The sequence below is a fragment of the Harpia harpyja genome, chromosome 1, assembly GCF_026419915.1.
Source record: "Harpia harpyja isolate bHarHar1 chromosome 1, bHarHar1 primary haplotype, whole genome shotgun sequence".
Taxonomy (NCBI): domain Eukaryota; kingdom Metazoa; phylum Chordata; class Aves; order Accipitriformes; family Accipitridae; genus Harpia; species Harpia harpyja.
The window spans coordinates 103,025,217-103,051,535 of record NC_068940.1 but is presented as its reverse complement, the minus strand read 5'-3'; the positions used below and the strand labels follow the sequence as shown (position 1 = coordinate 103,051,535).

General features: G+C 36.8%; 1 protein-coding gene across 2 annotated transcripts in view; it reads left to right on the top strand.

Annotated features, from left to right (window-relative positions):
* The first annotated feature begins 275 nt into the window (after positions 1-275).
* Positions 276-26,319, top strand: part of LOC128150857 (sodium channel protein type 5 subunit alpha-like) — a 56,727-nt gene continuing 30,683 nt past the window's right edge. The window contains exons 1-11 of one of the 2 annotated variants that reach the window (XM_052807560.1): positions 276-506; positions 7,731-8,031; positions 9,402-9,520; positions 10,901-10,990; positions 12,069-12,197; positions 16,471-16,562; positions 18,672-18,878; positions 19,515-19,578; positions 20,213-20,357; positions 21,680-21,874; positions 23,419-23,610. In XM_052807560.1, the coding sequence (XP_052663520.1) occupies positions 502-506; positions 7,731-8,031; positions 9,402-9,520; positions 10,901-10,990; positions 12,069-12,197; positions 16,471-16,562; positions 18,672-18,878; positions 19,515-19,578; positions 20,213-20,357; positions 21,680-21,874; positions 23,419-23,610 (1,539 nt within the window). In that variant the 5' untranslated portion in view covers positions 276-501. Of the gene's footprint in view, positions 507-7,730; positions 8,032-9,401; positions 9,521-10,900; positions 10,991-12,068; positions 12,198-16,470; positions 16,563-18,671; positions 18,879-19,514; positions 19,579-20,212; positions 20,358-21,679; positions 21,875-23,418; positions 23,611-26,319 lie in introns of those variants that run through there. The other variant, XM_052807553.1, reaches the window with a different exon arrangement.

Genomic DNA, 26,319 nt, shown 5'->3' with positions numbered 1-26,319 from the left:
AATGAAGGGCAAATTTTATGCAACTATTTAATGTATGCTGGAAAGTTCAGCTGGTTAAAACCTCAGAATGAAATGTGAAACAGGACAGCTTTTGCTTTCTTATGGTTTTACACATATATTTCTGATTGAACAAAAAAACCCCTTTGCTTTTAATAAATGTAACTATGATTTCAGCAGAAAGAAAATAATTGATTAATATTTAGGTGATTATTCTTCAAAAGTATCACCCATGCACTTTTTCCTTTTTTACAGTGTTCCTAGTGAGATCACAAAGTTTCATTTATTGCTGTCAGAAAAGCAACCAAGCTCCTCCTTCCATCCCTCCCCCAGGCATCTCAATACAAAAGAAAACTTTCTGCATAGGAGCTAGCTAGGTAGATAGGATGTTCTTTTGAACGGAATGGTGAAGGTGAGAAAATGAAGACTTTCTGTCTCTCTGAAGATACAAGCTAGCAGAAATTAGCTTAAGAAAGCAGTGTGAAGGTTTTTATTGTGAAGGGGATGTTGTAAGTATTTTGGTTTTGCTAAGTATTTGTATACTATGAGAAATCTCAATTGCTACTTTTCTTATTTAAATCTATGTAAGTTTGATCAAGATATTCAGGGATGTATGTATGCAAGTGTGTATATATATAACTAATATGTGGAAACATTTTTAAGTCTTAGATGTGGTTTTATTTTAGGTACAGGTAGCATGTACGTAAGAAACTGTGCCTTTAAAGTAGAACTACTATATTGCTGTAAACATGTTGCTCTTCCTATAGTTTACATGTGGCAGTATAACATTTTACTAAACATCGATATATTTCTCATATTAATTACTGACTACTTTTTGTCTTGTTTTGTTGTATCGGCTTATGCACAGTAGTCCTCAAATTGGCTTTAGTACGATCTCATCTGAGTTATATTTATCTTGACATAGTGGAATTTCTTTACCTACACAAATCTGGAATGTTTTTCTCACAAAAATGCTGGTGAGTGATTTTTTCCACAATGTTTAAGTAATGCACAGTCTAGCCTGTTGCATACGTTTCTGATTTTGGAGGTAATGAGTGAATAGATATTATATTATATTGATATTGTGAACAACTTTGTATAATACATCTTTTAAAAAAAAACAAAACCAAAAACCCCAAAACCCACTGGTAGATATTTACCTAAACACAAAGGTTTTCTGGGGGGCGGGGTGTGAGTGGGAAGCAGAGAGTGGGGGACAAAGTCCTAGGTGGAAGAAATGGCCATGTATTTTAGAAACAGCAGTAGTCCAATAAAATGTTCAAGTTTGATTTTACAAAGGACTAAAATCTGTTAAATCTGTCAATAATTATTGGTAGTTAAATAGAATGAAATGGTGATCAGAGAGCAGAAGTATATTTTCTTTACTGAAACTGAGTAGGTGGTAGCAGTAGCTTTTTGCAAGGTATTGTACACAGAGAAAAGAGAGAATTCCTAGCCTATTTTATAAGTTGTTGCTGTGAGCTGTTTTCTCATTTTTTCTTGTTCCAGATGAGCACATGAACAGTGGTTCATCTGATAGAAAAATATTTGAGCTACATATAAAACAGTGTTTTGATTCCTTTTTTAATCACCTTTTTTGTGCAATAAGTTATTATTTTTAATAATGGGCATTCATTACGGTATACATATCTAGTGCATCCATGGTGATGATGAACTTGGAGATGCTTATAATATTCAGAATTTTCAGATCAGTGTCTCCTGTTGTATATGGTGAACTCTTTGAATGTAAAGTTTGAAATCTGAAATAGCTAATGCAGACCGTTGGTTTTACTGACACCCAGTTCTGCTCTTGTGGGTCATATAGAAAGCTGACTCCAGAGTGTTAGAGGTCTCTGTTTAACAGCAAGGAAAGTTTTGGTAGCTATGGAATGATTCAATGCAAGATTGATACCTATATTTAGGTGTCTAAACGCAGCTGTTTGTGATCTAGGTGTTTCACCTCCCATTACAGTCAGTGGAGATTTAGTTAATGTTGTCACTGGAGTTTTAGATGATTTTAAAGTAGCTGTCTCCCTTTGATCATTTGGATATCTCTACAGCCTTGATTGACTATTCATACCACTAGATATCCACTGACTGTAATGGGAGTTTAGGATGCCTTCTTCACATGCAGGACCTCAAAAAAAATGTCTTTATCTACAGACTGTATCCAGCCATAATATCTTTGTGTTTCTGTATGTGTGGCCTATGGTTAATATAAATTTGTATATTTTTAAGGTACTAAAAAAGCTACTGATTTTGTTGCTATAGCTGAAAAGGCTATTTTGTTCCTTGAACCAAAATTGAATGTGATGTATGCACTTAAGTGTGGTTAAATACTCCTTCATGAACTACTTGGAAATATGTGGTTCTGGATGTTTTGATATTGTCATTGTCTGAACTGTGTACAAGATTTATTAAAATTTGATTTTACAAATGCCCACTTAAAATGAGTTTTGACAAATACACAGATTGGTCAAAACAAGCTTTTTGGAAATAACTGTGGATAAGTACTGAAAAAGGAACGGGGCTCTGTCTAAAGCATAGATTTTAATAATTCCATTCCTATGGTGGTGAATCTCATGGTAAGTATTGCTACATATTTCATTCTTTTTTTTTTATTTATTCATTTTAAGATACTTCTTGACCTATGTTAAGCAGATAGTTATTTGATATTGTGCTTTCAAACAAAATCCTACCACAGGGACACATTTTTATTCTTTATTCCCATGTGAAGAATCTACTAAATACATACTAAAACCAAACTAAACAGATAGTTTACCCTTTATATTTTCAGATCCAGGTGCTCACGGGAAATATTCAGTGGGTGGCTATTGACAAGGGAGCAGAGACAAATAATTTGGGACTCAGAATTGGTTATAATACATGCTAGAACTAAATTGAAACACAAATAAGGACATTTTTCTATTTATGTTGCTACTAGTTTTTTTATACTTGGAAAACTCCTCAAAATATGCCCTTACTGACCTTGATAGTGTTTACTGAGCAGTTCAGTTAGTTTAAATTGCTCTCTTATGAGCCGTTGACTATCCTATGGTCAATACTTTGATCGCTGTTACCTTGCTGCATATAAAAGGAATTCTGCATGCTTTTAGGGAGCTGAAAGGAGTTCTGAAATTCACATAAATGGAACCAAATTAAGGAGTTGCCTATACGGCTTGAATTTGTATTTTGTTTTTCATTCTAAAAGGCTAAATCTGTTGGTTATCATCTCTAGTGATTAGTCTTTACCCTAGTGAGCATTTTCTAATTTGTGTCTGTGAAACATTGTATTAGTAGACTCATTTTTTGGCAGTACTTTGCTGTTCTAGAGAAAATTGTCCTAAAGACAGCTTTTATCTTAAGAAATTTTTATAGATAATTGTACTGTAGTAGTGCCCATGTGTCCATTTCATTTAATGACTTGTTGTTCATCCCTTTCTAATACTTTGCAGATCATTTGTTCAGTAAATTTCATCAGTATATTTGGAATTCCTTAGGTTTTGACATAAAAAGATTCTGTGTCATTTTCGCAGTACCCAGTCAGCCTTAAGCCAGTTAGAATAACCTAAAACTGTGGCTAGCTGTGTACACTGATTTCAGTTCATCTCAAGATGAGAAAAAAAAGTAATTTCCACTTTAATTAAAAAAAAAAAAGTGAATTTGAAGACATATTTTTGTATCCCTGATCCAGCAGAGAGTGGTCCTTTAGTAACTGGAGGTCCCACCAGTGCATTTGTATCTGTTACTGATGGACTGCTTTCTACTATAAGACCAGAGATATCAAAACCTGTCATAGGATTTGCAATTCTTAATTTAATTTAAATGGAAATTTCTTACATATCCCGTACTGGAAATTAACAGATCTGGACTGTAGCCTTGTATTTGCCCTCAGCAGCATGCTTTAGGTAGTGTTTTGCTAGGATTTCCCCACACTAACTTGTATTTACACACCCAAGTTTGTCCTCCCAGGTTCTGGAAGAAATCCCATTCAGTAGCACTTTAGCTTACTTCTGAGAACACTTGTTTTGTAGCTTCCATCCCAGAATTGTTTACTAGAGAGACTTTTCTGTCCAGTGCAAAGACTGAAATTATTTCTAAGGGTAACACTTTATCTTAGTGTCTTCACTTAAAAATTCAGGTAGTTCAGCAGCATATAATGAGGTGGCTGAGTTAGCTGAGCTTCAGGAATTTCGAGTAGTCACTCTGTCTTTTCAAGATTTTTTAGTCATGTGTATCACAAGGATTTTTTCAGTCGCATCTTCTTAGCTTCCTTTTTCCTAACCTAAGTCACAATCTGTAAATACTTGGCAGTTGATGAAAGCCCAGAAAGTCTGTTGTTCCACATGAGCACAAGTACCTTGCTGGTACAGGTCTTCTGAAGATATCCTCTCATGTCGTCCGTGACTGTTTGTCCAATTATGACTTCTAGTCACTGCTGCTGAAGGGGATGTATAGGGTTTTTTTGCTCTTGATCAGTGCTTTTGACAGATTCAGCCTTCATTTTTTTTTTTGAAAATTCAGCTCCCAAATCCTTAATACTAAAGCAATGTTTGTATTTACTAAAACCATTTTCTTTGATTCATTTATTACAGTCAATGTAGTTACCTAAAAGCTCAGTCTTTGTTGTCAGTTTTAAGGAATGCTTTGAAGGTAATAATTCTAAGGAGATTAATTTTAAAAAATTGAAAAAAAAAAAAAGGAGCATGTTGATTTTCCCTTTATCTTTTGAGCTTTGGATTGGAAGTGCATCTGTGTGGTTTTGCAAAGTAACAGTTCTTTGATTATATACTTCTGATTTGTTACCATGGTAAATTTTGATCTCTGAGTTGTGGTCCCTGATCAGATCTGAACTTGCTCGTAAAGTCCCAGAGGATGAAAAAAAAGAAACCAAATCCCCTAAACCAAAACAAAATCATTGCACAATCATTCTGGCTCCAGGCAGTTGCATATTCTTTTAAAAGAAATATATCTATGCATTTAAAGAAGAGAGCTATAATTACAAAAGAGTATTGATTCTCTAACATTGTCCACATGTGAGCTCACAAAACTGAAGTAGCACAGCTGGACCTTGGGCAATCAAAAATGCAGAGTATTTTAAAGACTCATTGGTGACCAAAAGTGTTTATTAGATGGCAGCAATTGGTTTTGACATGAGTCACAAAGGACAAGTCATCCTGTAATGGGTCAAAATTTTCTTCATCTTTTGTGGATGAGAACTGCAGTCATGTAAATTGCTGTTATCTACAAGTGATGTGGTAAATCTGGGCAGGAAGTCATTAGTAAGTGAATAGTTACAGTGATTTGCCTTAAGTCACTTCAGTGCTTCTCATTAGCTTGCCACCCTTTCCCTTTGTCAGTGATTTAAGATCAAGTAGAATAATTGAAAATAAATTCTTGAAGGTACTTTGCTAATCCCCGGAAGAATTTTGCAGTGTTTGTGAATATGTGAGAAGGTGAAGTTGCTTCATTGTATTTACCTTTTCCCAGGCTGGTATGGGAGGCAGAATTGACCCATACCTGTCAGCATGAATAAACAAGTCAATGACTCCGATCAGAATCCGAGTAGTTAATAATAATTAAATTTGTTTCCTCTGATGTGTGAAAAAGAGTAGTTATTAAACAAATAGACATAACCAAGATCTCCATAAACAGCAGACACTCTGGTGCAGAGCCACAAAGCATTAAGGCACCTGTGAAATTCTAGGAGAGACAAATCCTGCTATTGACATGCAGTTGTGAGGAGGGCAATACCAGATTTACTTGATATTTGGTTTGTAGTAGTCCTTTACGGTGTCTTTAAATTCTGCATGACAGTCAGTGGGTATGGAGCTTCATGAGGGTTGATCAGTGGTCAAATCACCTCCTAGTGAAGTTTGTTTTGAGGAAGTGCAGGTCCCTGGCTTTTCTAGGCACATAGAACAGGGGTGATCACAAGAAGAATTAAGCATAGCAGCTATCCCAGTTCTGTCACTGGTGTTACTGTAATTTTTTGAGAACTGTGTACTAAATGATTCTTAATTACCAAGTCTTGATGTGAAGGTATGCAGGACTCATTGTCAGCAAAGTTAGTGAAATAATACCAAGCAGCATGCTACACTTCATAGTGTGATGCATCATACCTTTTGTAGGCTTGTGATAAGTAATGTCAAGGTAAATTACTTTCAACAGATGTCTTATAAAAACTTCAGGAAATCTGGAGGTATATTTGAAACTCAGATGTTTCTCAGGCACTGCATCTTGGTTTTTGGCCTAGATTTATAAAAGTTTGTAATACAGTTTGTTATTTAACATCAATGCAGATATTCTTTCATCAGACCACATATGGTAAAGCCTTAGTTGTGGCTACATTCTCAGTTTGCTACTCAGCAAAATGAGAAAAAAGCCTCATGAGCAGAGCTTTTCAGCCATAACTAGATGGCACGAGGGAAAGAGTTAAGAGTCTAAAGAACAGGAAGAGCAAACATGAGTAACAAATCAGCAGAATCAGAGGAGAGCAAAGCTCAAGACTGGTAAGGTAAAACCTGCCATTTGTTGTGTTGTTTTTACTCCAAGCCATAAACATCTCCTTGAATGTACTCAAAACTCAACTGGACAAAGCCTTGAGCCAAATTCAGTGCTGGTCTTGCTTTGAGGAGGGGATGGATCTGATGAGCCTCAGGGTCCTTTCCAATTAGACCATTTTGTGATCCCATGTAAGCAGCAGGCACAATAGATATGGAACTAACTTCTGTTTGCAAGAAGTACAGAGGTACAATAACTAATGTGCAAGGCTGCGGATACTATAAGCTGCTACAGAGAAAAACAATTAGGTGATTGTCCGAGTTCTGATAGGGATGTGATTTTGTCACTTCCTAGCTGGAAAAGCAAAGGAAAAAAGTATCTCTTCTGCAATCTGAATTATACAGGGTGGATCCAGAATCAATTGCTGGTCTTTGTCGGTTTCGTTTTACATTACCCTTTCGTCTAAATGAATTTGCTTCTAGTTGGTTTTGGTTTATATCCTGGGGTGCATCAAACACAGTATAACCAGCCAGTCAAAAGAGGTGATTATGCAGCTGTATTGAGGATTGGTGTAGCCAGTTAGTGAGAACTGTGTGCAGTTCTGGGCCCCACAATTTAAGAAGGATGTGAAAATCCTTGAATGCATCCAGAGAAGGTCAGCCAAGCTGGTGACAGGGCTGGAAGGCATGTCCTGTGAGGAGCACTAAGGACTTTGGGCTTCTCTTGTTTGGAGAAAAGGAGGCTGAGGGGTGACCTCATTGCTCTCTACAGCTTCTTGAGGAGGGGAAGTGGAGAGGGAGGTGCTGATCGCTTCTCCCTGGGATCCAGTGATAGGATGCGTGGGAATGGTTCCAAGCTGCGTCAAGGGAGGTTTACACTGGACAGGAGGAAGCATTTCTTTACCAAGAGGGTGGTCAGACACTGGAACAGGCTTCCTAGAGACATGGTCGATGCCCCAAGCCTGTCAGTGTTCAAGAGGCATTTGGACAGTGCCCTTAATAACATGCTTTAACTTGGTCAGCCCTGAAGTGGTCACGCAGTTGGACTAGATGATCGTTGTAGGTCCCTTCCAACTGAAATAGTCTTGTCCTCTTCTCTTCTCTTCTCTTTTCATACAGCGTTTCACAGAAGAAAGAAATAATTTATGTAATGGGTATTAGTTTTAAGTTGTGTATTATTTCTGTTATTTTCTAATTGTCACTAGTTTTCTCTTTTTAATTTGCTTCTAGCACCGGAAACAAACATATAGGAGGAAAAATGGATCCCTTGTTTTGTCCGTCAGAAACTAACAGCTTTCGACGTTTCACCCCTGAGTCCTTGGCAGCAATTGAAGAAAGAATTGCTAAAAAAAACCCTCAGCAAGCCAAAGTTAACTGGAAGAATAAGGACCAAGGAGTTGAAGAAGATAAACCTACTCCTCAGCTTGATCTGAAAACCTGCAAAAAACTGCCATCTCTGTACGGGGATCTTCCTGTGGAGCTCATTGGGGAACCCCTGGAAGATTTTGATCCATACTACAGTGATCACAAGGTTAAAACTTTCGAAAGCATTTTTTCATTTAATTTTGTCTGCTGAACTCTTAAGAGATAGTAAAAGCTCTATTTAGGAGATGCTGGTTTTTGACTGTTCTGTAGACAAATCTTCGAAAGTTACTAGCATTTTTGGGGGCAGGAGTGCTAAGGTATGCTCCATATTATGTAATGAAAAGGTATTTTAAGTTCCAGTCAGCAATCAGAATTAATTATGAAAACATGATATACTTGATAGTTACACTTTCATAGGAAGTATATTCTGGGATAACTGATGCTTTGTTTTCCAGAGCAGTTTCTATAACGTCTGTGGGGCTGAACTCACTGTCCTATAAACAGTGCCTGTCAAACAGTAGACCACACTGGAATTGCTGACTTACTGCAGATGCTTTTGCTGAATTACAAATATTATACAAATTAGGGGAGACATATTTGAGATATTTCCAGTACTCTGTGTAGCAAAACCATATATTTTCATTACAGTAAATTATTTTTCTGTTATTTTATGTCTCATCAGCTTTGTTTATTGTACCATATTTATATTGCATATACTTCATGCTATTGCAAAGTGTTTTGTGTTGTTGCCTATAGGAGTGCGTAAAGTAGATGCTCCAGGAATCCCTTCTAAATGAAATGTCTATTGTATGATTGCTTACTATTGAGGGGGACTTGACCTGAAGAGCAGAAAGTTCCATCCAGCCCCATGTTGCTCTCTTTTATGTATACCAGCAAGTCACTGGAATATAATAATTTAATCAGAGAACAGGCAGAAAGCTTTGTTCTTCCTGAGATTTTTTTTCTGTAAGTAATCAAAGTGATATTCTTGATGAAGAGAAACTAAGGCTGATTCAGTTGAAGAAATTTACATAAAAGTTAGTGAACTGTATTTTAGATTTAAGATATTTCATTTTTACATCATGTGGCAAAAGTACTGAGCTGCATGGACCTTAAGGTAGCTTAGAGGGAATTTACGGTGTTACTTGATAATTTAGAGATATTTCAAAATTATTGTTGTAGCCTATAAAACTATCCAAGGGTAAGGTACTTTTGAGTATGATTACCACCACTGTTGCAGTCCTAGAATAGTATCCTTTAATTATTTTGACCAAGTGAATATGATCACTTGCTCTTCAAATTCATTCCCATTAATACTTCTTCACAGGCAATAATGAACTTTTATATAGTTGCTGTCTTTCTTTCAAAAGTAGTATCATCAGCTCACAGCTCCAAGTAAGAATACAGGAAAGCTTTACTTGTAATTGCAATTAGATATAGGTCTAGATGCAGATATGAAAACCTAAACAATTAATTTTGGGGGTAAATTTTGTTTCATTAAAGTATTTCATATACTATGAATCTTTTTTTTTATAGACTTTTATGGTGATAAATAAAAGGAGGACTATTTTCCGGTTTACTGCCACACCTGCCTTGGGTATATTTGGTCCTTTTAATCCAGTCAGAAAAGCAGCAATTAAAATTCTGACCCATTCATATCCTTTTATTGGTTTCCCTTATTGCAATTTTAAAATATACTGTACCATTTTCTGCCATTCTTTTCCTCTGTTCATATTAATGTAAATGTAAGCTCATGTGTCTGTGATAGAGATTTTTAAAAAGTTATATTGAATCTTGTTTGACTACAGCTAAGATATTTACATGGTGTTGGTACAAGTAAAAATGTCAGAAAAGCTCATATTTAAAGTCAGATTTGCAGATATTGTTATGAAACAACATTTAGAGGCTGCTGTATGATATTTTTGCCCTTTTCCAGAACTGTTTCTAAATCTCTACGGTGGTGACAAACTTAAATTAAAAAAAAAAAAAAACCAAACAAAAAACAAATAAGTGACTCCCTAGTTATTAAAACATGAAGGATGTGATTTACAGCAATGCTTTGCTGAAAGAGTTTGACATCCGAAGAAATGTATTTCACACTCAAGTTCAGAAAGTTCTGAAGAGCACCCATTTTTTATATTTTTTCAAAAATGTAAATGTGGTTTGAAGAATGTAAAAATGTGAAGGATCACAGGTGCAAAACCGTAGGCTGAGTTGTTCCTGCTCTTTCTGCCAAACATCTGTTTTCATTTGAAATTGTTAATTTGTAGAAATAGGTCCTTTTATGGGAACTTATGGCTGACTTTGAATGTGTATTCATGCTATTAGAAATTACTAAATTTGCTGTTCAGTTTCAAATAAACCCTAAATTTAAGGCCAATGTTTGTTTTTAAAAAAGAAAAATTTTATTAGGTGACAAATGAACTTTCATGAAAGGATGTTTTTTCTTAAGATATTTTCATTGCCTGCCACATAAAATGAGAAAGCTTTCTGAACTCGTGGCAGGGCATAGGTGTCTCTTGTAAGAATGTATATATGGACTCCCAGTTTCAAAGAACACTGGTTATTGATAATTAAGCTTTTGTATCTGTTTTTTCTAGGCTTAAAACCCGTAGTTATTATGGGGTTATGGCCCATTTCTTTTTCTTCCATGCTCCTGCTAGGAAGAAATTGAGGTTTCTAAAGTTTCAAATAACAGTAGAGACAGCAGAGGACTCAGATTTCTTTTTTTTTTTTCATTTCTTTATGTTCCTCATCTCTTCTGTTAAACATATTATGTCCCACTAATGTCCTAACTTCCAAAACTATCCCAACATGTAGATAATTAATTGTTATTTTTAAATCATGAAGTTTACCCAGCTGAGCATAAGTTTGATCTGACATCAGTTTCTTTGGAAAACACATGAAAAGTCCTGAGCATATTCAAAACCAAAGTAATTATTTGAATATCTGTGTGGGGTTTGTGTGTAAATCAGCAACTTTTCTGAACTTTGGGTTTTTATAATATAGCACTTTTTCCTTAACCAATTATTCACATTATTTGTTGGCTTTATTACATGTACTGTGGTACTCAATTGTGTTTCCATGGCTGTAAATAAGCTTCCAGAAGTACTCAGCTGGACTGAGTAAGTATCTCTGTTGCCATTTCTTCACTCTTTTTCTAAGGTTACTAACATGCTGGGCTGAAAAATTTAAATAATGTGGTGATCTAATTCTGGGGCTTGAAAATTCTCAGACAGACCTCTAAGGAAGATTTAGGATTATTATTATTATATCACACAGTCTTCTGTGGAGCTTCAGTGCCTCTTCTTAGAGGCTTACACCACATGCCCTTTTCTCTATGTTGGCTAATTTTGCCATCTGGTGTAACATAGAAGGTTGCCCCATTTTTCCTTTTAAGGTTTAAGCCTTTTAGAGAGACTGTGCAGCAGGATTCTAACTTAATATCTCTCATTCTAAGGCAATAAGCTGAATGTCTGTTATGGCCAACTCAAGCAAAAAGTATAAAGGGATAAATACTCATTCCATTCCTTCTTGCTGTTTCCTGGGGACACCCCTAGTTCAGTTGTTCACATTAGGAAGCCATTTATTTATAATGTCTTGTTACCTTTTGTAATTGTGCACTGTATCCAGTGTAACTTGAGTTAATGTTCTGGAATTAAATCTTGAAAATGTGCCTGGGGCCTCAGAGGTTCTATAATTTTAATTCCTCTTATTTTGGGGTAAGCATGGTGATAATGATAGCTTAATTTTATGTAGAATTTCTTTCAGTTACAGAGTATTTGTCAGAATAAATGTATAAAATGTGCAAACTTTACAGGCTAAAATAAGTCTTTGCTGTTATTGTTCTGCCAAAATGTTAGAGGCTTTGATATTTTCCAGCCTGCTTTAGAACATAAACACTGACTTAAAAATTATTCATAAGGAAATGGGAGCTTTCCTTCATCCAGAAATAGTATGGTATGCTTATGTGAACACTTGTGATTATAGATTTACATGGAAATCTTACTAAAATTCAGGAAAACATCTTCTTATACCTGTGATGTTTCTGCAAGTAATGTAACGTGTCCTATTTTACTTCACATTTTCTACCTTCATCTCCATCCAGTGACTAAATCATAGAACAGGTAGAAATGTGCCTGAATGTCTCAATCTGATTAATATTTTTATTTCTATAACTTTAATATATGCTTTCCTTCTCAGATATCTTTTTACTGGCATATATACCAGTGAAATATTGATAAAAATATTAGCAAGAGGATTTGTTTGGAATGAATTTACCTTTCTTCGAGATCCATGGAACTGTTTGGATCTTGTCGTTATTGTGGTAATGTAAGTAAAACTCAGTTGCTCTTTTACACTCAAGGGACAAACACGCAAATAAAACGCTATTTGATATTGCTGAAGTTCTCTAGAGTGGTTGGCATCCTACCTGCTTAAGCGTTACTGTAGTTGAATCACCCTTTGCATATTTGCAAAGAGAAAAATAGTCATAGACCTTAAAGTAAGACCTAAATGCAAAGCTCATTTTAGAACTGTTTGATTGTTCTCAATTTAGTATGTATTTAAATTTCGTTTAGAGGCAATTGCATAGGCAGCTGAAACCAAGCATGCCTCTCTATATTGTTTTAGTTGTACTCTGGATCAGATGAAACTAATTTGAGAAGGCTCCAAAGTGGGTCACAAGGTGTTGAATGACATGGTGATAAATAACAGATGAAATCCCAAGAATGTAAAGTGATGCTCAAGGAAAACCAGACCTAGCTTTACATACACAGTTATGGGCTCTGAAATAGCTTTCACTTGTTGGGAAGACGATGTTGGATTTAAAATAGACAATCTTGTGAAAACACCGCTCCAGTGTGCAATCATGGTCAGAGAAGGAAATAGAAAAGAGGACATTATGGGTAAGAAATAAAGAAAAGAAGTAGAATACATAGTTATTTCATTGTGTGGCCTGTATTTTTCTTCAGGACTATATGTAGTTTTGCCCTTGACATCTGAAAAGAAGACAGAATTAAGAAAGATAGAGATGTATATCTTGTATTCCACAAAATAAGAAACTAAATAGAGTAGGACTCTCATGAGAAAAATACAGAGCAGGAACATGGTTGAAGTCTGTGGCACAGAGCCAAAAAGAGAATAAATAGTGTTGTTCTTTTTTTTTTCTCCTACGATGAGAGTTAAAGGCACCAAATGAAGTTGTCAGATGGCAGAATAAAAAAGAAGGTAGTATTTTTTCACACTACATGTAGGCATATTCCCATAGGAGGTTATGGATGCAAAAAACTTAGTTGCATTCAGAAGACTTCTGGACAAAATCCTGGATGAAAACACATTAAGGGTTATTTTTAACACAAAAATACTATGTCTTGTTCGGGAAGTCCCTGAGCTATAAATCTTCTGGAAGAATTCAATCTGGGAAGCATCACTGCCTTGATTCTAAACTCCCTTGTAAGCTTCTGTTGTGGATCATTTTTGAAGACAGGGTAATAGGCCAGATGAATCACTGCTGTGGTCAATTTTAAATTCATATCAAAACCAGCTGGCTAGGTGGACAAGAAATGAGGAAGAAACCAAGTCAGAAATTGCATCTTAAATACAGAATGTTAATCTTGAAAGCAAAATAGTCTTTCTTGCAGCAGTGAACAGATTCACTCATGCTCAGTCTCAGAGCTTTCAAAGCCAATCTCTGTCATTTAGTATTTCTGAATAGTTTTCAGTTGTCTTGTTCTAATTTATTAGAGGTGTAGAGTAATTTAGATTGGAAGGGACCTCTGGAGATCATGTGGTCCAGCTCCATGGACTAAATTAGCAGGATTAATTTAGATTAGGTTGCTCAGGACCTCATCCAGTCAAGTTCTGAGTTTGTCTAAGGATGGAGATTCAACAACCTATCTGAGCAACTCATTCCAACCACATTGTGGTTTTTTTTTCTCCCAAATATCTGATTGAAATGTCTCATGTAGCAACTTACATCATCCTTTCATGGTGAGCCTGCAAGAACAGCCTTCTTCTCTAAGCCCTTACATTGGGCAGCTGGAGACAGCAATAAGATTCCTGCTGCGTCACGCCATTAGCCTGCTCTTCTTCAAACTCAACAAATCCAATCCAGCCTAACAATTTAACTGTATAATTGTCTTACTGCACACCCTTTGAGCCCTGGTTGGACCTGTGCCAGTATGTAAACTGTCTTTCTTGCCCTGGAGAGCCCAAAGTTGGACACAGTACTCCAGATTCAGTCTCAGAAATCACTTCCTTTAATGTATGGCTAGACTCCTCGACGTATGAGCTAGACTCATGTTAATCTAGCCCAAGATGTGATAAGCGTTCCTTGTCACAAGGGTGCTCTGCTCATTCATGCTCAATTTGTCTGCCCTGACCCCAGGTCCTTTTCTGCAAAGCTGCTCGTTATCCAATGTGCCCTCAGGTCCTATTTGTGGTCATGCTGACTCAGGTGCAAGACTTTGCCTTTGCCTTTGCCTTTGCATTTGCTGAACTTCATGAGGTTTCTACTGCCCATAACTCTAGTCTGTCAAGCTCACTCTGCAGAGCAGCCTTGCCACCCAGCGTATTGACTGCTCCCCCCACAGCTTAGTATTTGTGTACTTGCTGACTGCAAACTCTATTCCATTCTTCAGGATATTAATGAAATTGTTAAACAGTATTGGCCCCAGGACTGAGCCATGAGGGATGCTGCTAGTAACCAGGTGCCAGCTGAACTTTGTCCCTTTGATCACAGCACATAGATGCATGGATAATATTTCACTTCCACAGATTTTGACACTAGACTCAGGGATCTGGGAGGCCTCAGAGCAGACCTCACTGGTAAAGACCAAATCAAGGCAGCATTGAGTAGTTTCAGCTTTTGCATGTCCTTTGTCACTAGGTTCCCTGCCTCCTTGAACAACAGGCCCACAGTTTCCTTAGTCATCTTTTCACTGCTGATGTACTTACAGTAGCCCTTCTCGTTGCCCTTCACATCCCTTGCTAACTTCAACTTCAGCTGAACTTTGTCTTTCCTTGCTTCATCCCTGCATGCTTGGCAATGTCTTAGTGTCCCTTCCCAGAGCTATCTCTGCTTCAACCTTCTGCACACTTCCTTTTTGAGTATGAGATTAGTCAGGAGCTCCCTGTTCAGACAACCTGGTGTTCTGCCACATCTGCTTGACTTTCTACAGAGTAGAGTGCATCGTTCCTGTGCTTTGAAGAAAATACTCTTGAAGATCAAGCAACTGTTCTGGGGCACACTTTTCCCTTTGGGGCAGTTTCAGATCCCTGAACATGCTGAAATCTGCTGTCCGAAAGTCCAAGATTTTTATTCTGCTGTTCATCTTGCTTACTTCTCTTGGGGTCTTAAACTCCACCATCTCATGGGCTCTGTAGCAAAGGCTGCCATCAACTCTCATACCCCTGACTGTTTTTTCCTTATTTGTAAATAATAGGCTATGTACTCAGATGTCATCACACACATATATATGTATATGAACAAAGTATTCTTATGGGTAATCTATAAACCACTAAGGAGCTTACACATTGTTAATAATCAGTAACTATCAAGTAGTCCAACAGCTGTATGAACAGTTTCATTTTATGGTCCTACTTCCCTAGCCATACTCCTAATTCATTGGTGTTCAAGCAGATATAAGCACTTTGCAATGTAGCATCTCCTTCTGGTTTTTTTGGTCCTATCATGCAACAAATAACAGTATTTAGAAATTAACTCAACAGTTAACTCAAGTGCAGTTATTACTTAAGGTACTTGAGAATTATTTAATCTTACAGGCTACTCAAAGCCATAGTGTTCTGATCTATTGCTCACAAAAGTCATGCTTTGAGTGGGAGGTCACCTAGATCACTTCCAGAGGTCCTTTCCCACCATTGTTTCTCAGATTCTGTTATTGAGACTTTTTATTTTAAGGAATTCTGTTACCAGTTATGACCTTGCCATAAGATGAGTCACAATTCATGTCAATTCTGACATAAGTCTTATAAAATATGGGGCAACCCCTTAAAGATAAAGTGCTGTATAGAATATGCAACTCTTAAAATCCTCATTTTCTGAAATTTTCAAATTGTTGAAACAATTAAATTGAAACTAGTTTCAATACTCAAGTTCTTAGCTGACTATTAAATAAAAGTTAGAAAGACAGCCATGTAGTACAGAATTAAGATACTGTAAACCTAGTTTTGCTCAACTCCCTTCTCCTAAAGTATATATTGTGTAGTTTTGAGATAGCTGCAACATATACTTTCATGTGATGTTCTAAATCAGATTAGCCTCAGTATGAGAGGGTGTGGTTATGAAGTTGAAGGTTTTGTATTTATTTGACATTTTGATGGATAAACACTTCAAAAGTTAAGCATCCAAATGCATACTAAGTAAAAACTTGCTGTGTTTCTTTTCAGAGGCACTATTCAAAAGTCTCATTATTTTACATCAATATCTAGAAATGGACTTAGATTCCTAACTTTAGATACCTACCTTAGGACATATTTGACCTATTTATTTTCTGTAATTTATTCATTACTGTGTGCTCAATACACATATGCTCTGAAAAGCTAGATCTTTGTCATTCAGTTATATGGTGCTTTAATTTTATAGGTATGTTACCATGTGTAAAAGTATGGGCAAGGTTTCAGCTCTTCGAACTTTCAGAGTACTGAGGACTTTGAAAGCTATTTCAGTAATACCAGGTAAGGAACAAGATGTCTTACTGATTTTCTCTCCGCTTCAGCAGTATGCTATTTCTAATTCCCCTCCTTTTCTTGTCTTCAGTTTTCTGGTCACTTTTTGTGATGATTCATGGGATCCCAAGGCGTGACTGTTTTGCAGTCTGCAGTAACTCTCAGCAGCATCCTAACAGAATATTTTTTATCATCTTTCCTCAAAATGATTTTGACACAGGCAGATTTTTGTATTTTCTGCTTTTTCTAATCACATCACTAATGTTCAATTTTACTTAGCCCAGTGCCTTTGTCTTTTTACTTTTGTCTTTCCTGAGCAGCACACCCTATTCAATATGTTGTCTTAACATAATGTGGCTATACCAACATATTTCTGGTTTCATGTTATACTTCATTAGCTTAATCTTCTATGGTTTATTTCCCAAAATGCTGACTTCAATATTTCAGAGTTTCATTTGTTTGTTTACTGACCACAACCACTATCTGGAGTGAGCATAATACTTTCAACATGGTTTTGCATATGCTGTTCAGATATTCAATATTTAGTTGTGCCATGAATTAGGATACCAAAGTATGGATTTCAGAATTTAACTGCAAAAACTCATTTGAAAATCTATAAATGGCTATATATCCCATTGTCATAATATATATTAACTTTACCATTTCTATGTAATTACAAATAATTTTTTGATTTTGTTATGGAATTATAACAGACATTAAACATAGGAAGTGTTTAGTTTTTAATGTCAAAACCACCCATCAATACTTTTGCTTTGATATTCAGCATGGAGAACAGAGATTAAACATAATTTTACTTTTTTCTTATGAAAGACTTCTAGAAAAATCCCAGATATCACTCTCTGCCTATGTCATATTTCAAATTCAGTTATTCTGCCAGAATATTGGTCTTAAGTTTACATATAACCCATTTTCACAGAATCACAGAATGGTTGAGGTTGGAAGGGACCTCTAGAGGTCACCTGGTCCAACCCCCCTGCTCAAGCAGGACTGCCTAGAACTGGTTGCCCAAGACCATGTCTGGACAGCTGTTGAATATCTCCAAGGATGGAGACTCCGCAGCCTCCCTGGGCAACCTGTGCTGGTGCTCAGTCACTCTCACAGTAGAAGAGTGTTTCCTGATGTTCAGATGGACCCTCCTGTGTTTCAGTTTGTGCCCATTGTCTCTGGTCCTGTCACTGGGCACCACTGAAAAGAGCATGGCTCCATCCTCTTTGTACCCTCCCTTCAGGTATTTGTATACATTGATAAGATCCCCCCTGAGCCTTCCCTTCTCCAGGCCGAACAGTCCCAGCTTGTTTTTTAATCAGCCTTTCCTCATGGGAGAGGTGCTCCAGTCCCTTCACCGTCTTTGTGGCCCTTTGCTGGATCTCTCCAGTATGTCCATGACTGTCTGGTACCGGGAAGCCCAGAACTGGACCCAGTACTCCAGATGTGGCCCCACCAGTGCTGAGTAGAGGGGAATGATCTCCTCCCTCGACCTGCTGGCCATGCTTTGCCTTATGCAGCCCAGGGTACCATTTGCCTTATTTGTCCCAAGGCAACATTGCTGGCTCATGTTTGACTTGGTGTCCACCAGGACCCCAGGTCCTTTTCTGCCAAGCTGCGTTCCAGCTGGGTGGTCCCCAACATATATTTGTTCCCTTCCCAGTGTCATAAATGTTCTTTTGTTTTTAAACTGGTGACATCTGTAAGGCATTACCTTTTAAGGCAGAATTCCCTGAGGTCAGCAGAAGTTATCCTTTATTGTAATGTGTATTTGGCACAACGTGAAGTACTTGTTTAATCAAGCACAGAAATCTGTCCATATTCATTAAAGTTCATAAGAGTTTGTTTAGATACCATCTTAATTTAGAATTTTCAAGTTAGCAAAATCAGTGTTGGAAGGAAGTAAAAGCCAAATAAGTCATGATTAGGAAATTTAAGTAAAAATACTTTACTCATTCCTATGCTTTATTTTACCTCATTTAATACTCTGAGGTTACAAAACCATTTACACTGATTGTTTTTAACATACTTGCAACTGTTGTATATTGTCATATGGGAACACTACTGCATTCCTCTTCTCATTTTGCTTATTATTGAATCTTATTTTTCTAGGTCTGAAAGTCATCGTAAATTCACTTGTTGAATCTGTTAAGAAACTTACTGATGTGTTGATCTTGACCGTTTTTTGCTTGAGTGTATTTGCTCTAATAGGCCTCCAGCTTTTTATGGGCAATTTGACATCCAAATGTGTCCTCAATAATACTATATACAATGACACGTTATGTAAGGATGCCAAGATATATATACCAAATGATGAAGGTAAATGTAATTCTTTTCTCCCTTTACATAATCTGTGTATCTTCCTATGTATGTCTTGTTTTTTTCACAGAGATGTTAAAATACAGTTGCATGTATTTCTCACAAGAGGGTATGTTCTTCCATTTGCAGAAGTAGTAATACGAAGTCTCTTGGACAACTGAATGTGAGATTAGTGAATCTTGGATTTGGAGAAAGATTAGCAGTCTGTGGGATAGAAGGGACTGAGTTTTCTATAAGCATTTGCTTCTTTACCTATGCACATTGCATGAGGATCCTAATTTTAGGGGTACGGTACTACACAGACAATTATTTTTTCCATCACTTTATCTATATCATTCAGGGATTTTGCCTACTTCTCGCAGAGATTCTTATTTTTACCAGAGATCAGACAGCATTGTGAGTTGTGTAGTTACTCTTTTTTTTTTTTTTTTTTTTTTTCAATTGCCATAGGGACGGATCTGCTGAGAAACAGCCCTATATGCCCTTTGTTGTGAAAGGAGTCTTTCACAGAGATTTCGTCCATCAGGGTGTTTTTTAAAGTGCAGTATGAGTTTTAAAGTGCAGTATTACTGTCAGAGTGCTGTAGGAACTGACAACTTCTGATTTTATGATTCCTTCTTTTTTTTTTTTTATTAGATATCTGCTACAGAATGAATAAATCTTCTGAAATATTGCTCTGTGGGTTCAGTTCAGATCCCGAGTAAGTGAGCAAAACAGTTTTAGTACTTTGTTATTTTTTCCCCCAGATGTACTGTGGTTTTATTTTTGGCCTAAAGGAATGATGATGATTTTTCAGGAGGGTGGAATATGTGTGTGTGGGTTATTAAATTAAACCCCAGATATTTCACATCAGAAAAAGAATGAAGTAAAGTACTAGGATGTGAGCAATTATATATGTGCTTTGTTGCTAAGCTCTGGTAATATAATGGTAATGTAGAATGATATAAAGGAGGAGGGGAACAGATCAGTAAAGAGTTGTGAGATATTAATAAATTCTCCTCTCCTCATCTCGGTGAATTATTTAAAAGGAAATATGTTTCAATTTTTTCCCCTCTCTATGTATTTGTTTGCATGTGTACTACATCAGTGGAGAGTTTCTGTCTAGTCAGAAACTAGACAGAACTAGAGTTTCTGTCTAGTTTCTTTAACTAGATAAATGGTTTTCTAGGATTGTCTGATATAAATCAGCCCTTCTGGCAGTATTATATTGGGGAATAATGAAATGGACTTTCAGACAAACTGAGCAAATCTGTATTTGATGTTGTATACTGGATGCTTTCAGGTACAATCTAATAATGCAAGTAAGTATTATTTAACATTTCTTTTGTGGTTAGCAAAGAGTGCCCAGAAAACTACAGCTGCAAGAAGATTGGGAAGAATCCTGACTTTGGTTATACAAGTTTTGATCATTTTGGCTGGGCCTTCCTTTCTTTATTCCGTCTGATGACACAGGATTACTGGGAGCGTCTCTACAGACAGGTAGGTACTTTTATTAGCTGCTGGAATGACTTTAGACATGCAGTTTAGAGCTTTATGTCCACTAGAAAAATCTGCACCTGTTTTAACATTACTGATACCAAATTTCTTTTAAAATCAACATAAATAGTAAGGAAGTAGCTTCAAGTGACTAAGTTGCAACACCTTCTGCAAGTGATATTGGATGGGAGCAATCCTGCTGTGAATGCTCATAGCTTTGTTGGAGCACACACTTGGGTCAGTGATTAATAGTTAAATGTTAATGTGTAACTACCAAAGGATTGGGGTATAGAGTAGATCCGGCTAGTGAGCTCACTGCTGCTGCATGGGATATGAGGATTTGTTACATACTCTGTTTCTCTTCCTTTTAAGTCCTGACTCCTCACCAAACCTTTTGGCTCAACGTACACACTTTCATTTCAGATCATTTTTGACAACTGATACTAAAAAAATTGGAGCCTCTATGTTTTGATTCAGAGGGTTGAATGTAACTTTTAAATTCTGGTTTTTGACAAAAAAGATACAAAAATTGCATGTAGATGGATCCCTTACATCTATGCAGTGCCTTTGCTAGAAGGGAATTATCCTCTGCCTTGTTCTGTAACTTTCATATGGTCCACTTCAACTTTTTTCCAGCAACCTTTATTAACTGAGATTTTTTTTAAATTGATACATCTTCTTTTTGCCATTTGGAGGTCAACTGGTTTTTAGCTTTTAATGTCTCAGAGCTTAATTTTGAGCCATCTCCTCTGCTACCATTTTAAAAAATGTAAGAAGCAGCGATCAGTCTAAATACTGCCTCTGATTCTCTAATTCTAGCATCTTTCATGATTGTTTAGATAATCCTAGCTTTCATCCTTATCACTGAGTTTTATTAATTTCTTCTGTAGGCACCTGTATATCTTTTTACAGCTGAAGTTGTCTTCTCATAACTTACACTCTGATGATCATTTGCCTGATTTACTGGGAGATATTTCATTTAATTTTAAGAATGGATTTTGTTAATTCTTCTCTGCAGTACATGGCATCGTTATGAATGTTTGATGGTCTGTTACATAAAAAGAAAGCACTGTATGATCACAGAGAAGTTTTAAGAGCTGAAATTTATTTGCTTGAAGGCCAGGGGAACTCCTGACTAGATGTGTTTCTAGACCTTCTGTGTAACTTAGACCAGAGTTAGATCCTACTGTTGTTTAATGAAAACAGTGCAGTACGTTGACCTTTTGTATTGTATAGGAAAAGAAATTGTTTAAAGTTGATTGAAAATTCTGTTGTAAATGTTAGTTTGTTAAGAATTTATTACAACCTTTACCTTTTCCTCACAGACTATCCGTACATCTGGAAAGAACTACATTTTATTTTTTCTGGGTGTCATCTTTTTATGCTCATTTTATCTCTTCAATCTGATCTTGGCTGTAGTAACCATGGCATATGAAGAGCAAAATAGAGCTACTCTTGCTGAAACAGAGGCAAAGGAAAAATTACTTCAGGATGCCCAACAAATTCTAGAGAAAGAACAGGTTTATAAATTATTATATCTAATATATAATATGTGGTTCCTTTTGTTTTCTTCTGTTTGTGAATTAGGGAAATAAGGTTTTTAATTAAAAATGTGCTGCTTACAATACTTTTTCACACTTCATTTCTCTTTCTCTCTGTCTCTTTATAAATACACAGGTGTATGTATATATATATATAAAAATATATATAAACATTTCTGTGATACAAGCAAACAGCATGAGTCCAAGTTAAATCATATTAAGTTTGGGGATTTGCAGACCTGGCATTGTATAGGAATGGCTTGCTGGCAAGCGTATAGCTTTTATGGTATTGCACAGGTGCCTGCGCTCTGTGGTTTGCCTCATTCTTGTACACTATCACTACTGCTGTGTACAAAAATCCATTTTTCTGGATATTCTTTCTTGCTGTTACTGCGTAGTCTGATGAAGGAAGTATGAGTGGATAAATTTGCTTCCATAAGAAAAGCTGTCATTTCTACAGTTCCCTGAGATTGGAAGTTCTGATGCTGATAGATTTCAGGATTGATTAAAAATGCAAGCTTTCTGAGAGCCACTGTGCTCAGCTATCTAAGGGGTGTCATGCCTTTTTTTGAGTGATTGCATGCAGAAGGTCTACCAGTTGATGAGAGCAGGAATAGTCTTTGGCCAGGCTGATACCATTAGTTCCATATTAATGTAGAAGGACATCCAGAGACTGCATTAGTTTCTTTGCTGTTGGTTTGGAGAGCTGAGACACAGATCAGATTTCTACAGTGTTTCCTCTTGGCCCAGTATTGCCTAGATTCATTCATTCCTTGGCCTGTACGGGACCAGGGATCACCTTGTTGTTTTTATTCTATTTCTGAAAAGTGAAGCTCTGAGCTGAGGCAACAAGATAGATTGAAAATTATTGTTAAGACATATTTTATCTTCTAACTTTTTATAAAAGATACCACTGATTTACTGCTAACAATTAGAAAAGTCCAACTTGTAAGAGGACATACAAATATTCTCTAGCAACTCTCCAATTTCATCGTTAAGGTGAAAGGCATCACCCATTTACCAAATTCCTCCTCTACAGATGTTGACAGGTCTGTAATGTTTCTCTGTCTGAAATTCCAGCTTGCCAAGCTTTACTTAGGCTTTTCTTCCTTATATTCTTCTTTCAACAGGATTAGTAGTTAAGAAAGGTTTAACATTTTAGTATTTAGTTTGAGCCCTTAGTCTTCTGTTGTCTTTGGGCTCAAGGTCCTTTCCAAAGCAAGAAAAGAAGAGTAAAAGGATACACCATAATATTCTGTAATTCAGATTAAAAAAATACAATATCTAAAGTGGCAAGGACAAACTTTAATTACAGTAGCTGATAAGTAACCCTGCTTTATCTTTCAGTATTGTGAATAGCATTTTGTACTCCTATCTTTTTATAGTAGTTGAATATTTGAAAGGTAGGAATTGTTAGTGCAAAGCATTCAGATAGCATAATAATTAAACTGTATATGATCCTAGCCCATGCATTGGCATTTGCCTTGTATTAATAGACAGACCTTTTGCTGTTTCTTTTACAGATGTTGGCTGCGGGAGAAGGTAATAAGGCCTTACATGTCAGATCTGAAATGGCAGTTGCTGACTTGAAAAATTCAAAAGAAAAAGAGATGAAGAAAGAAAAACCTATTTTAAGACAAAACTTAGTTTTGGGTGATCATGGCAAAGAGGAACACATATTTAATTCACAGCCTGGTCACTGCCACAAGAAGCTTGTAAGTATTCAAAATAGAAGATACATTCATTAGACTTGCATGTGATATGATAATTTGATGAGCAGAAAAGCTTTCTATTTGCAATTTCCCCCCCCCCCCCTTTTTTTTTTTCCCTTCCCCTTCTTGCATGTATTGGACTAACTTGTTTTTTAAAGCAATCTGAAAGTTAGATTTTGGGACCAGAGGGAGACAGCACTATATGGACTTGAAAGGAAAGTTCAAAGTGGCTGAAAGTACCATACTTATGATGCATTATAACCCTCTACACTCGGCACCTCTGTTGTGCTACGTAGACAAACATATAATACCCTGTAAGTTTTAGAATTTCCCTAATAACCTAACCTTTCTTTTTCTGTACACACAGCTAGTTCTCTGGCCTAAATATTTAGGGTTAGTTTTAGTTCAGTATGAAGACTTCTCGTGTTAGGGGCGTGATTCGCTTGTCTAACTATAAGCATCTGGTGCCATTTTAGATGTTCTTGGACAGGTTGGATATCCTGGATATCTTTGGCATCTGTGGCACATCTTCCAGCAGTGTGTGAATATCTCAAATACATTATGACATCTCAAATGTTACTAAATTCCTAGATTTAGGCAACTGGATTGTGCTCCAGGTGTTTGTTTGCAGGCGTCTACATGTGATTTGGGTTCTAAACTCCCAGAGTTGAATGGAGATTTAATTTTTTGGGTCACAAATTGATACCTAGTGACACTAGAGGATTTCGAGAGTGTCTTACTTGGCCTCCACCTACTCTGCAGAAGGGTACAGACATGATGTGTCATGCCTGCTTAGTCTGAGACTGTGGATGTCTCAGATACCAAATGTCTCAATAGACCATCTCAAATGGCTTCAGACACTTATGTTTAAGTGAATCAAACTTATCAAAAAAATATGCATCAATTATAATGGCATTTTAGATGCATTGTGCAAATGGACAAATTAAATGTGGATGTCTGAATATTAGGCTGAATCCCACACATGCTATTTCACATCTTGATTACAGCAGTGACTTCTAGCTCCTCTGCTCATCCCTACTTTCTAAATCCATTAAGAAACTGCTATTAAGACTTGCAATTTTTACTTTGCTGAATCTTGGGGTTTTTTCACAGCACCTTTGACACTGGCAAAATACTGTATATGTCATGGACAGTCCTTACTATCATGTTACCAATGGTCCAGCATCCATGCAGAGTATAGATTTGTTACCTTTTCAGTGCTTAGTCCATATGTGTGTCTTCATTTGGCATGACCAGTGCGTGTGTGACTGCACCTGGGGTATTGTGTTGAGTTTTGAGCTCTCCAGTAGAAGGATTATGTTGAGATATCACGCAAAGCCAGTGGAGGCTGCCAAGGTGATTAAGGGGCTGTAGAACATGAGGTGTGAGGAAGCGTTGAGAGGTTGGGTTTGTTCAGCCTGAAGGAGAAAAGGGAAAGGGAAAAAAACTGATTATTGCTGTCTACTAATATCTTATGGGAGTGTATAAAGAGGAAGGAGCCAAGATCTTCTTACAGGTGCACAATGGAAAGTCAAGGGGAGCAAGTTGCAACAAGAGAAATTCTGATTAGTTTTTAAGGGGGGGAAAAAAAAAATCACTGTGACGGAGGATAAACATTAAAACAGGTCATCCGGAGAAATTTTTGGATCTTTGTTTTTGGAGATATTCAGAACGTAGATGGAAAAGGCCCTACAGGTGAAGTTTGCCCTGCTTTGAGCGGTGGAGTGGGAGGACTTCCAGAGGACCTTCCCAACTTTAATCTTTCTCTGGCTCTATGTAGGCCTCCACATTTAGATGCCAATATTTAGATGTTTTAATCTTGAGTTGCATCTTCCAAAATAATTCTCAGGCAATTATCCATATTACTGTGTTATTTTCAACAATATCTAAAAAGAAAGCTTTTAATGCCCTTATACTGGTTCAGCAACAGCCATTCTCCAGTACAGGCTTGTGACTTAGACCAAACAGGGTCCACTGGAAAAACAGATAGTGCAAAAGTAGATGTTTGTGTCCAAATAACACCTTGACTGAAACCCTGGTTCCCAGTCACACCTTTGATAATGCAGTCTGGAATTTCAAACCAGTCTTCATTCACCCTCTCAGATGTGTTTCTTCCTTCCATTTCTTAGGTGATCAATTACTGTGACTGAGCAGGGTCTCTCGATATGGAGAGCTGGAAATCATCACCAAAATATGCACTGTTCATTTTGATCTTATCCCTCACCCCTGTCTCCCAACATATTTTCTATGACCCCCCCATGATAGTTTGTTCTATCTCGTGACAGATTCTCTCTTGCTTCTGGGAGAATATCAGAATTGTTCCCACCCATTTAATAAAAAATGGAAACTGTCCAGTCGCAGAGCTAAAGGAGTAATGGCACAACTTCCTTCCTTTTGAAAAGTGTCCTTGTAGGGGAGTTTTTATCAGACATGTCATCCTAGCTAAAATGGATTAGGTTTTCATTCTGGCAGTCAGCATGGTCAGAATTTCTTCTAAATTCCATGATCCTAGCTATATTAAATTATATGTCTGAGCCGAAGGAGTCAAAATCATCCACTTGGCAGCAACTGCCATCTGTCATCTCCTTTAGTATAGTATTTGCTTCTTATAGAGTGTCATTAATGTTTCCCCTGCTGTGTTAAGAATATTATGCCATTTTGTGACCTAATTTGGTTTTGCTGTACTTAAAAGGAACACTGTGACACAGTCCA